Source organism: Mesoplodon densirostris, chromosome 4, assembly GCF_025265405.1.
Source record: "Mesoplodon densirostris isolate mMesDen1 chromosome 4, mMesDen1 primary haplotype, whole genome shotgun sequence".
In the NCBI taxonomy this organism is placed as follows: Eukaryota; Metazoa; Chordata; class Mammalia; order Artiodactyla; family Ziphiidae; genus Mesoplodon; species Mesoplodon densirostris.
In genome coordinates, this window is record NC_082664.1 from 68928991 (window position 1) to 68942909 (window position 13919).

At 37.7% G+C, this 13919-nt stretch overlaps 1 protein-coding gene across 5 annotated transcripts in view; it reads left to right on the forward strand.

The window, feature by feature from the left end:
- Window positions 1–13919, forward strand: part of HEATR5A (HEAT repeat containing 5A) — a 117155-nt gene that overhangs the window by 17543 nt on the left and 85693 nt on the right. For 4 of the 5 annotated variants that reach the window (XM_060096347.1, XM_060096344.1, XM_060096343.1 and 1 more), the window contains 5 exons: window positions 933–1041; window positions 4816–4965; window positions 5649–5823; window positions 11926–12086; window positions 13493–13748. In XM_060096347.1, the coding sequence (XP_059952330.1) occupies window positions 933–1041; window positions 4816–4965; window positions 5649–5823; window positions 11926–12086; window positions 13493–13748 (851 nt within the window). The remainder of the gene's footprint in view (window positions 1–932; window positions 1042–4815; window positions 4966–5648; window positions 5824–11925; window positions 12087–13492; window positions 13749–13919) is intronic. The other variant, XM_060096346.1, reaches the window with a different exon arrangement.

A 13919-nucleotide genomic window follows, 5' to 3' on the forward strand; every position in this document is an offset into this window, starting at 1 on the left:
TTTCCCATGGACTGAGAAACAGTTCTTTTTAAAAATGCTTTAGACATTTGAAGCTTAGATTTGGGGATCAAAACTGTCTGATAAAAATTTTAGTAGTTGAGGGACTTCCCTGGTGGTCCAGTGGTTAAGACTCCGTGCTCCCAATACAGGCGGCCTGGGTTCCATCCCTGGTCAGGGAACTAGATCCCTCACACTGCAACGAAGATCCCATGTGCCAAAATTAAGACCTGGTACAGCCAAATAAATAAATACATATATAAAAATAAATAAAATTTATTTTAAAAAAATTTTAGCAGTTGAGTGTTTAAGGCACAAGTACTTTAAATTCTTCATGTTTTGTATGTTCTTTTAGTTTATTAGTTCTTAGTAGTGAAAATTAATAGTAAATATATAGGAAAATACTCTTCTAACATCCTAAAAGAACAACTTAGTTTCTTTCTCCATAGGACTCAGTTCATTTTATCACCTGTTTTTTAGAGAAGGCAATTTGCCATGTATGGTTGCATAGTACTAATGTTATAGAAATTTTTGTTTATTTAATTTTTAGCTTATAGTAGAATGTATTTTCCCATAAAGTTTTCAGACTTGATAAGAACATTGTTCTTTTTCTTTTATCTTTAAGACCATCTTTGATTATCTGATATATGAAGCTCAGTTCTATTAAAAATTGTTTTGTAAAAAATTTGAGGGGATGGAATCTTTGGGCTGAGATTTAGATTAGTTGAAGATATATCTTTTTAAAATTCTTGTATTGAAAATATAATTATTTGATACTCACCTAAGTGTCATTCCTTAGGATTTAACGGTGGAATAGATTCTGGGAAATTTTATCCTTTAAAAGTAAAATTAAGTAGTCATCTTTACATGTGCTAAGATCCTTTTATTCCTGTTTTTTCATTCATGACTAATTTCTAATTTAAATGTCGTTCCAGCGCTGCTGTGGTGTGTTTGGGTTCCTTGTATAAGAAGTTGGGTAGAATACTGGGTAACACCTTTACTGATACAGTGGGGAATATTCTTAAAGCTATGAAGAGTGCAGAGGTAAATACAGACTTTATGGTTTCTTGAGTTAATAAAGAGCTTTACCTATGACAAGCATACATAGTATGTATGTAAATATATCCATAAATGACATTTCTATGTAGTGCACATATGTACTTTGTATATTGAATCTTTATTAGAAAAGCAATAGTGCAATAACATTTTGTGTATTCAGATAAATTCAAATGGGCACAAACTAAGGTGTTTCTCTGGCAGACCCATCCCTGCTCCCTCTTCTTGCATCACCTTTTCCATCTGATACTACTTATTAGTGCCAGAGCAAGTGCTTGTCACCAAGGATCCAGATATGTAGTTGGTAACTACCATACACCTGATGGATGGATTAGTATTGTACCAGCATCAGCAGGGTGTAAGGAATAAAATCAGGAAAGAGTGTGGAGGACATAAGCATGACTAGGGTCAGGATGACCTTTCAATCGCCAGGATATATATTGTCAGCCTTAGCCTCATTGATTTGTTGGCATCATTTACCATTGTAAAACACCCTTTGTTTTTGTAACTGTCTCTATTGGACTTCCAAGATATACTGGAATTTCTTGCCAACTATAGTTTAACAGTTTTGAAATTAAAGCATTTGTATGTTTGTATATCAAAAATTTTAAGTCTGTGGTCCCTTATATTTAAGGATAACTCAGCACCTTTAAATATAAAAAAATCACACCTGTTCCTGTTCTTACCTTGCTTGGAAAAAGTCTAGAAAACAGCCCTGAAACAATTTATAAAAATGCTGGCCTGTCACACACATTTCTTTTTAACTGTATCAAGATAAAACATGGGAAAATTCAAATGTAAAGTCTGCCAAATTTCAAGAAGAATGTAACTGATTCAAGAATTTTAAGGAGAAGTGAAGTCCATAACATAAAACTGGTGAGGGAATCAACTCAGCAGATCACTTCTGAGTATCAATAGTTTACACAAAGATTGAAGAAGGTAATTCAGGAGGAGATATTTTTTTTTGTAGTTTTTATAAGAGTTTATTACCATTTTATAAAATAAAAAACTGCCCAATATGTTTGAAAAATCTGAGAAAATTTAGATATTTTAAGATGGATAGAAGTTGAGATAATTTATCAGTGGCAGGTCTTTTGGTGGTGAAAGGAAAAGGAGATCTTTCTGCTCTGAAGGCACTGAAGCTAGAGGTGAACAGATTTACAAAATGATACTGAGCACCATAAATGGTAACATGTGGACACAGGTATAGGCTATACTTTAATTCTTAATTTATATAAGAGAAAGCTCATGATGAAGACAAAGAAATGAAAGGCATTGTGGGTTTTAACATATATAGAATTAGAATATATAAAAACAGCAACATAAAGCATATGAGAGAGTGTATGGAATTGTACTGTTTTAAGGGTCTTGCCACTATGAAGTGGTAAATAGTAGGCTTAATTAGAATGTAACCTATTAGGGATGTGTAGCACGATGGCTACAATAATCACTATTTAAAATAGTTATAATGGGATTCCCTGGTGGCGCAGTGGTTGAGAGTCCGCCTGCCGATGCAAGGGACACAGGTTCGTGCCCCAGTCCAGGAGGATCCCACATGCCGTGGAGCGGCTGGGCCCGTGAGCCATGGCCGCTGAGCCTGCGCATCTGGAGCCTGTGCTCCGCGGCGGGAGAGGCCACAGCAGTGAGAGGCCCGCGTACCGCAAAAAAAAAAAAAAAAAAAAAAAAGTTATAACAATGTAAATATTTATACACCCCTCAGAGCATCTAAATTACAAAGCAAATATTGGCAGACCTAAAGAGAGAAATACACAGCAATACAATCATAGTGGGGACTGCAGTTCCCCCCCCCCACCGCCTTTCATCAATGGACAGATCACCCAGACAGAAATCAACATGCAAACCTTGGAGTGAACTACACATTAGACCAGTTGGACCTAATGGACGTAACCTGATCATTCCACCCGACAGCAGCAAAATATACCTCTTCTAGGGCACAGAGCATTCACCAGGGTAGATCACATATCAGGTCCCACACAAGTCTGGGCAAGTTTAAGAAGACTGAAATCGCATGAAGTATCTTTCCCACCCGCAATGATATGAAACTAGGTTCCAATAAGGGCAGGAAGGCTGGAAAATTCTCAGTTATGTGGAGATTAACAGCAAACCAGGAGGAGAGATTGTTAACATCCATAAATCTGGTTTTATTTAAAAGGATGTGTCTGTAAGAACTTTTATTTACTGAGGTATGGCCACTTTAAACTTTTTTTTTTCTCTTAACTCCATTGATTAAGCTATACTTTTTAGGCCTCATGGTTAACAGAGGATTACTCTATAGGTTTCAGAACATTTTAAGTTAGGGACTTCCCTGGTGGCACAGTGGATAAGATTCCATGCTCCCAATGCAGGGGGCCTGGGTTCGATCCCTGGTCAGGGAACTAGATCCCACATGCATACCGCAACTAAGAGTTCGCAGGTCATAACTAAGGAGCCTGCCTGCCACAGCTAAGACCTGGTGCAACCAAATAATTAATATTTTTTTAAAAAAAGAAAATTTAAAGTTATTGCTAAGTACTTTATTGCTCCTCCACTTTTACCTTTATGATTTAGTTGATTCAGTACCACAACGTTTTGGAGATGTCAAAAGGGATTTCCACCTTTGATACACACCAGTATTGATAAATAGCATTTGAAATTGGCGTAAAAGAAAGTTAAGAAGTGTCCCGTTAGGACTCATTTTGTTAATGTCTACCTATAATTACTGTTGTGCTCCTTTGAACAAAAATAAATTAATAACATTACTATGAAAATGATACTTGATCTTTCTCCAACTTTAACTTACCTATAGTGGCTTTAACTTCCTGAGACATAGAAAGCATTTGGAACATTTAGTAAAACATCATAGTACAAGCAGCTACTATTTCTTGAGTGTTTATTAAGTCCAGGCACTGTGGTGAATGATTTACCCACAGGGGCTTGTTTACTTCTCACAGTGGGGTTCATCTTATCTTCGTTTCATTTTTTCATTTCTTTTTTTTTGGCCACGCTGTGCAGTATATGGGATCTTGGTTCCCCGACCAGGCATCGAACCCATGCCCCCTTCAGTGGAAGCGCAGAGTCTTAATCACTGGACCACTGGGGAGGTCCCTTATCCTCATTTTATAGATGAAGAAATAAGAACAACTTAAAGTCACACAGCTACTAAGGTTCAGAGCCAAGATTCAAACCCAGGTCTTTTAAAATCTAAACCCAGACTTTTAACCTCTGAGTTAAAATACTCGAACCAATAAATGATAAAATATCAATAGCTATGAACTTAACTGAGCATTTACTGTGTGTCAGGCACTGTTCTAAGCACTTCACATGTAGTAACTCGTTTGATCCTCACAACAATCATTTAACTTTTATCTTTAAGGTAGAGAAACAGATTTGCCCAAAGACATATAGCTAGTAGGTGGCAGACCATGCACTCTTACCATGTTACCTAATTTATAGCAACCATTTATTGAGTGCTTGACAACATGCAAGCCTTATGCCTGGCGCTTCCCATATAATTTCATTTAATCTGCACATCAACCCTATAAAATTTGTGTTATGTTGAAATGTAATATATACAAGTAACACTTTTAAAATAGTAAACACTAAGAAATAGCAATTATTCATGTGTCTTGATGTCAGAATAGGTTGGTTAGTGTGTACAAAAATCTGAGTATTTCTCTAATATGAGATAAATTTCAATGCTTAATACTGTTCTTCACAGCAAATTTTTTTTTCCTGTTCTTTAAATTTTTTCCTCTTTGGTAGTCACAAGGTCGATATGAGATCATGCTGAGTCTGCAAAACATATTGAGTGGACTGGGAGCTGCTGCTACACCTTGCCACAGGGATGTTTATAAAGCTGCTAGATCCTGCTTAACAGATAGATCCATGGCCGTTCGTTGTGCTGCTGCAAAGGTAAAATAGTCTAATGAGTGGAATTTCTAAAAATTAATATAAAGACAACTAAATCAGTTTATCCCAGTGAAAACACTAGTAACAGCTACATGATCTTAGAGCTGCAACCTTGATATTCAGATAGGACTATCTCATTTTAACATATGAGGAAACTGAGGCCCTGAGAGTTATATGAATTTCCCAGGGTTCTTAAAGTGGTTAGCAGCACCTTGTTGGAAGTGGGGAGTTCAAGTTACCAGATTCTAAGTATTCCTTCCATTCCACTGTGCCTCCTCTCTATAATTGTGTGAAATTTACATGTACGGTTTATGTTGTTTGAAAATGATTTGTTTTTGTTTTTATCATGCTTTCTTAACATAGTTGGTTAGATAGTAAAGTGTTTATGTTGGAATTATTCTCACAATTGCTTATAGCCAACAGATAGGTTCTACAGACATTTTTCATAGCCCATTGAATTAGAAATGGGTCTTTCTCCTACCCTTTGTGGACACGTTGCTTTGTATAGTATAATTTTTATGACTTTTTAGTAAGTATTCACTTGTTGTCCCTACAATCATTATTTAGAGACTTTGGATTTGTGTATTATTTTTGCTAGATCTTGATAGGTTCTGCAACTTATATAGATCTGAACCTGACATTTATATTTTGTTTTTCATTAATTTCTTTTTTTCCCGATTGAATAGTGTCTCCTTGAACTTCAGAATGAGGCCATCTTTATGTGGAGTACAGACCTGGACAGTGTGGCCACACTATGTTTTAAATCCTTTGAAGGATCCAATTATGATGTGCGGATTTCAGTTTCAAAGCTACTAGGCACAGTGTTGGCCAAAGCTATAATTTCTAAACATCCAGGGGCAGGTAAATTCATGTAATTATTTTCATAATGTCTTCCATAATTTTTTCCCAGTTGATTTAAACAAACATATGTAGCATTACTGCTACCCATTATTACTTTTGAAAAGAGGCAGAATATCATATAAATTTTAGTTTGGAAACATGTCTATAAGTCCTAAGATTTCATTTTAAAACAATTCAGTGAAAGTTTGAGGAAAAAATTAAAAGAACTCTTAAATAAATGTGCTTTATTCAGTCATTGTCTTCCTCTACACCATGGCTTTTTTTTTTTTTTAAGTGAATTGTGGAGTGTTATCCAATAAGAGATATGATCTAATTCTCGAGAATTTTTTTTTTATAAGCAGCATGCATCTGATTACATACATTTGGCTTGCCATCTTCTAGATTGGTATAAGGGAGCAATGATATAAATAATTCCAAACAGCAGATACTTGAAATTTACTGTATTTGGACAATTTGTGTTTGTGTTTATTCCCTATTTATACACTCGTAGGCAGTGAGCAAGGATGGAGTATTTTTGAAAACAAAAGGGTTTGCCTGGGTTTAATCTACGGTGTATATAAAACATTGGTGAATAATTAAAAACTTGCTTTATTATTCTGTCTCCAAAGAATAGCAGTCTCACGCTAATGAAAATGTGATTGTTCTGTAGAACCTTGCTCCTCAATATCTGCAAACCGAGAGTACTAGCCTCACCTGGGAGCTTGTAAGAAATGCAGAAACCCAGACGCCACCCAACTTACTAAATCAAATTCTCATTTTAACAAGATCCCCAGATAATTTGTATGCACATTAAAGTTTAAACTTTAATGTGCATACAAATTATCTGGGGATCTTGTTAAAATGAGATCCCCAGATAATTTGTATGCACATTAAAGTTTTAGAATCATTGCTCTAGAAATTGTTTATTGTGACATTAAGAAGTGTTCTGGTTTCTTCTAAGCCAGTGTTTCTCAACCAGAGCTGAGAGAGGACAGCATATCAGAATCACCTAGGAAGCATTAACAACTATATAGTCCCTTCATTCTCCAGTTGAGACCCACAAGTTTAAAATTTATAATAACTTTTTTTTTAGGTTTTGGTTCTTCTAATCTTGTAATTCAGACTTGTTCAGGGCATTTAAGAGGTTAAATCTTAAGCCATCTAAGAGATTGAAATTAGAAGAAGACATGTTTAATCAAACCCTCTTGAAAATGTGAATTGCTCGTTTCCATAAAGGTATCATTAGCACTAGTACACAGTTGCAGTAAAAACAAGCAAAATACAGAATTGCCTAACAAATGTGAATGATATTTAAATGTATATCCTCCTAGAGTAGCACTAAACTAATAACAGCATTTTTGCAATCAGACTAAGCAAAGTGAAGAACCAGCTTCACCCACACTAAAAAATCTTTGGCCTAATCTTTTGTTAGGAATTCTATCGTCTTGCATCTGTAAGTTCTAGGCTTGTGTTATAATTAAGTTATTTTCATACAACTAAAAAGTGATCTAGATGTCATAATAGATTTTTTTAAAGTAGGAGACTAATAGTTAGCAACATAGTGCTTAATAATTTGGAAAAGAAATACAGTGGAGGTTTGTACACTCAGCCACAATATTCGAAGATTATGAGGTACAGAACTGAAATGATTTTCCTAGTAAAATCAGCAGACTTCTAATAAATGGTATATTTTACCAAGGCATTTAAAAATCAGGGATTGAGTATGACATTTTCCTAACATTGGCATAAGTTGCCAAGGATTTATGGAATCTTTTAAAGTTACTTCTTGACCATGAACCTCAAGTCGTACTATATTTCCCTCGTCCATTCACTGTCCCACTTTCCTAATTGACTATTTATACCTTTATCTTCTCCCATGTTACTTTCATTTGATGGCCTATCTTCCACAGGCTCCCTTACTAAATCTATCACCTTCCAACATCTATACCCATATACTCTGACTTCTCCACTGTTACTAAGATGAATTATCTCGTCTTCTATTAAAGCCATACGTTCAATATGTGTTAGAGCTCATCCTCTCACCTGCTCAAGGACATAGCTCTAGGAAGTCTCCCCTCTCCTACATCAACTTTTCCTTCTCTATTGGATTATTCCCTATAAAAACATGTGCTTTTTCCCCTCTCATCTTAAAAAAAATTTTTTTTTTCTTGTATTTTACTTCCCCAGCCACCTGGAGCCCCATTTCTCTTCCCTTTGCAGCAGAGTTCCTCAGAGGAGTTCTTGATACTCTGTTTTTAGTCTCTTTCTTCTTTCAAACACACTTCAGTTAGGATTTTCCCCCAGTTAACTGTTTTTTTATATATAAATTTATTTATTTTATTTATTTATTTTTGGCTGCATTGGGTCTTCGTTGCTGCACGTGGGCTTTCTCTAGTTGCGGCGCGTGGGCTTTCTCTAGTTGCGGCGAGCGGCGGCTACTCTTCGTTGAGGTGCGCAGGCTTCTCATTGCGGTGGCTTCTCATTGTGGAGCATGGGCTCTAGGCATGCGGGCTTCAGTAGTTGTTGCAGGTGGGCTCAGTTGTGGCTCGTGGGCTCTAGAGCACTGGCTCAGTAGTTGTGTCGCATGGGCTTAGTTGCTCCATGGCATGTGGGATCTTCCTGGACCAGGACTTGAACCCATGTCCCTGCATTGGCAGGCGGATTCTTAAGCACCTCGCTACCAGGGAAGCCCCAGTTAACTCTTGAAAACTATTTTTGTTAAGGGCATCAATGACCTCCACGTTCATCAGTTATTCGATAAATAAACAAGCATTTATTGGGGGTTTATACAGGGCCACGATCTGTTCTGAGTATGTAGAATGTGTTATTGAACAAAACAGATTAAAAGCCCCTGCCCTTTGGCACTTCCGTTCTAATATTTAGCCATGCTAAGCCAGTGGGCAGTTCTCAGTTGTCTTACTTAACCTTTCAGCAACATTTAACTCAGTTGATCTTCCTCCTCATCCTTTTTTCACTTGCCTTTTAGGACCTCACGCTCCCTTGGTTTTCTTTCTTTCTCTCTCTAAGTTTCTGTTCAGTCTTTGATGATTTCTTGTCTTCTCATAGGAGAGACCCATCACCTAGTCCTTGGTCTTTCTGCTCTTTATGTAGGCTCACTCTAGATGATCTTACCCAATCTCATGGCTTAAATACCATCTATATATCATGGATTCCCGGATTTATGTCTTTAGCCCACACTTCTCTCCTGGACACTGAACTCTCATATCTAGCTGCCCATTTGACATATCTGTTTGGACGTCTATTTGATGTTTCAAATTGTCCTAAGTGAATGCTTGATCTCCCCTCCCCCCATACACACATACCTGCTCTCCTTGCAGTCGCAATCTTGCTAATCTAGTTGATGACAGCTCTGTCCCTGCAGTTGTTCAAACCGAAGTTTGTAAAGTCACCCTTGAATCTTCTTTCTCACACTCAATAACTATTCTACCTAACAATATTAAAACATATCTACAGTTGGGACTCCTTGGAGAGGTGGCTCATGGAGTCGGGGCAAGGAAGGTCTGAGGATGAACCTGGAGTGTCTTGTTGTGCCAGAAAGTGAGGAGCTTCCACTGGCCAGCTTTCTGAAGAAAAGCTGGTCAAATCCAGGACAGTATTAGAATTAGTAATGATAGAAATGGATTATAACCTGTTAAAGAAAAAAGGAGGGCTTCCCTGGTGGCGCAGTGGTTAAGAATCTGCCTGCCAATGCAGGGGACCTGGGTTCGAGCCCTGGTCCGGGAAGATCCCACATGCCACGGAGCAACTAAGCCCGTGTGCTACAACTACTGAGCCTGTGCTCTAGAGCCCACAAGCCACAACTATTGAAGCCCGCGTGTCACAACTACTGAAGCCTGCATGCCTAGAGCCCGTGCTCTGCAACAAGAGAAGCCACCGCAATGAGAAGCCCGCACACCACAAGGAAGAGTAGCTCCTGCTCGCCGCAACTAGAGGAAGCCCACGTGAAGCAATGAAGACCCAACGCAGCCAAAAATAAATAAATAAATAAATAAATATTTTTAAAAAAAAGTATCACCACAGAGGTGGCATAGTGATTACAAATGGAAATAATATTTTACAGTGGACAAGACTGGCAGACACCTTATTCAGGTGTTCAAAGATAATATCGCCAATGTAGGGACAGATTGACACCAAGCCTGACATATCTTTTTGACGTTATGCATTGAGAAGGCTTACAGCATTACTTAATGTAGTTCTCTTGAGGAAAACCTCAAATTGAGGGCTTTTCTGTAACTACAACTAGCCATATACGTACTCTGCAAAAATGAGAAAGTGGGCTTCCCTGGTGGCGCAGTGGTTGAGAGTCCGCCTGCCGATGCAGGGGACACAGGTTCGTGCCCTGGTCCGGGAAGATCCCACATGCCATGGAGCGGCTGGGCCCGTGATCCATGGCCACTGAGCCTGTGCGTCCGGAGCCTGTGCTCCACAACGGGAGAGTCCACAACAGTGAGAGGCCCGCAAACCCAAAAAAAAAAAGAAAAAAAAAAGAGAAAGTGATAAGGAAGATATGGAGTCTAGGTGAAGGGTACATGGGAGTTTATTTTACTATTCTTGCAGCTTTTTTGTAATTTTGAAATTTTTTCTAGTAAAAAATTTTTAAAATATGTAAGTATGCATACCTTGATTCCTATCGTATCTACCTTGATCTAAGCCATCACCTCTCGCTTGAATTACTAAATTGCTCCTAATGGTTTTCTCTACTTCTGCCTTTGCCCCTCTACAGTCTTCTCTCAGCACAGAAGCAAAGTGACAGACTATATCACTCCTTTGCTCAAGGTTCTCACTGGCACCTCACTTTACTCACCTCCTTATTATAATGATCGACAAGGTCCTATATCTTCTGCTCTTGCACCATCCTTACACTCTGGTCCGTCTCCTACCAGAGCCCTCCACTGAACTCACTACACATAAAAGATACCTGCTTTATTTTTTTGCATTTTTTAATCACTGTCTAACATACTATATACTTAGTCCTTTGTTATGTTCATTGTTGTCTCTCCTTTTTAGAATTTATGATCCGCAAGAGCATGGATTTTGTACTATTCACTTATGTTTCTCTTCCACGTGCCGATAAAGATTTTTATCTGTTTCATCTTCAGGCTGAGGAGCATATTTTTTGTTCATGACTTGGATTAACAGAAGTTTATTTTTCCACTGTTTATGACTTAAGTCAATAATGAGGATCAGAGCTTGTGACCATCATTTTTCAGAAGAATGAAAGGGCGAAAATGGGTTCTTTTCTTAAAGGAGATGTTATTCCCTAGATATTCACAGGGAGAAACTCAACTGTGTCAAACTGAAGACAAATTTAAAACATTCTGCCTAACTAAGCTCTTAATTATTGCATCCTAAGGGTTGACCGGGCAGTTTTAGTAATACTTAGCTTTGGTTTCTTCAGAGACTGAGGGTATAACAAAAGTTGTACTTGCAGTTGAGAATTTTTACTTTTATGTAAGTTTCATTAAGAGTTGTAGAGGGGCTTCCCTGGTGGCGCAGTGGTTGAGAGTCCACCTGCCGATGCAGGGGACACGGGTTTGTGCCCCGGTCCGGGAAGATCCCACATGCCGCGGAGCTGTGGGCCCGTGAGCCATGGCTGCTGAGCCTGCGTGTCCAGAGCCTGTGCTCCGCAACAGGAGAGGCCACAGCAGTGAGAGGCCTGCCTACCGCAAAAAAAAAAAAAAAAAAAAAAAAAAAAGTTTCAGAGCACTTAGAAAGATAAAATTGTGATTTTGGCCTTTTTAGTATTTCAAAAGAATTTTCAAAGTTTTGTATAGCATTTTCACTCATGGAGAACTAGGGCCGTTTATTTATGTTTTCCCTTGTTTAACTTGAGGACAAGAGAGCAGTAGGTCATAATCTCAAAGTGGCATAGACTCTAAGATGTCATTGACATGATACGGTCAGAGTCCATTATGATTTGACCTCTGAACCCTTGTGTGACTTTAGTGTGTGTAATGTCCTGTAAATTTTGCCTTTTGTTTGGATTTTTAGTTTATTTTTGTTTCTGTTAACATACTGTTCAAGATCATGCAAACCAAGATCACGCATTAAAATTTAGTCTGTAAAATAGAATCACATGTTTTGTTCTGTTCTTTGTTATAGCAGCCTCACGTCAAAGCGTTCGCAGAGTATCTCTGGAGGAAGTTCTGGAATTACTAGGAACAGGGTTTCTACGTGGGAGTTCAGGATTTCTTCGAGCCAGTGGAGATATGCTGAAAGGAACCAGTTCAGTCAGTAGGGATGTCCGAGTTGGAGTTACTCAGGTTAGAATCACAAATCAGTATCTAAATGTAATTCTCACTGGCCTATAGTGAAAGTTTTAGTATCTGACTCCAGGTGAAAGTGATACTGTGCAAGGTCATCACTTATTCTCTCATGTTTATAAATAGATGGGGTGAGGCCAAGACGCTTTATAAAAAACTAGATTACAAGTAAGAGAACCTTATTTATACAAAGCCAACTAAATAGGCTATTACCCACAATGTGTTTTCAGTTCGTAATGATGGGAGACTATTGTTTATTTCCTTTGAAACAAACAACATCTTTTTGTTTCTAGGCCTTGGGCTTCCATGTGTCTTGTGGTTTAACATGTTTTCTTTTGTGTTTGTGTGTGCTTATACAGTTCAGATTTAAGCTTTTAGGTACATAATATTTGGCATGGGCAATATTATATTTCTGTTTTATATGGTTTCTACTTCAAAATAAAGATTACAGCATGTAATCTACTTAAAGTGCTTAAATTCTTGGTCCTAAACAAAACTTAAAAAGCTAAACCTTGGGAAGAGGGTCTCAGAATAAGGCAATATAGAGGTCTTTGCATTCTTTCCTTGAACTATCTTGTTTTCTAAATGCCATTATGGTTCAAAGCAAACATGTATTTTTTTAAATTCACATATATATCCTCATTATTTTATACTGTATGATATTAGATTTCATGAAAATATAAGACGTCCCAGTATAATTGTAAACTGTGTATTTTTAAAAAACAGATTGCATAAGAAAACTACTGTCTGTATCCCTGGAGCAAGCCAAACCATTAACATTCATGAAAATAAACAGCAGTGATTCGTCACCGTAAACTTTCTTTTCTGGTTTCTAGAACTGAATTCCCTTAGAGTTATGGTATTAGACCATAGTTCATTCTTACACTGTGTTCATATGTTTGATTTGGGTTTTCTTGTTCAGAATGTTAAAGACCTTAGGGACTTCCCTGGTGGTCCAGTGGTTAAGACTCCTGGCTTCCACTGTAGGGGGCATGGGTTTGATCCCTGTTTGGGAAACTAAGATCCCGCATGCTGCTCAGCGTGTGGCCAAAAATTTGAAGGAAAAAAAAAAACACACAGAATGTTAAAGAGTTTGAATGCTTTGTTTGGAGAAGTCACAGGCACATTTTACTTATTAGCTAGCTATGCTGACTATCCTGAAACTTTGTAGTCTGACCAAAATAAAACAGGCAGCATAAATGAAACCTCAGTTGAAAGACTGCGTACTTCAATTTTGGCTTAACAAACAAAAAAATAGTACTACATTTATATAGCTAAGGTGGCTATATAAATGAGGAAAGACTAAAAAGAAATGTTAATAAATTCTGCATATTTCATGGAAGAGAAAACATTAATATAGAATTGAAATTATTTCATTTTGAAGATAAAACTCCTTTCTTTTTTAGGCTTACGTGGTGTTTGTTTCAACACTAGGAGGAGCATGGCTAGAGAAAAATTTTGCTGCCTTTCTTTCTCATACCCTAAGCCTGGTTTCACAGTCACACCCTAAGGCCACCCAAACTCAGATTGACGCTGTCTGCAGTCGCCGTTGTGTTTCATTTATCCTTCGAGCTACTGTTGGAGGTCTTCTTGGAGAAAAGGCTCAAATTGCTGCTGCCAAGGATATTTGCCAGGCTATCTGGAAGTTAAAGAAAGTTATGGGTATGGATCTTCTAAGACAGTCTGTTTTAACAGTGCTAAAGGGATTGTCCTTTTGGAAAAGCTGTACTGGTATATAATTATATTAATACCCAAAAAACACTTTTATAATACAGGTCAGTTGTTTCAGAGTAAAGCAGTCTGTATATAGGTGAGACATAAATTATCTACCTT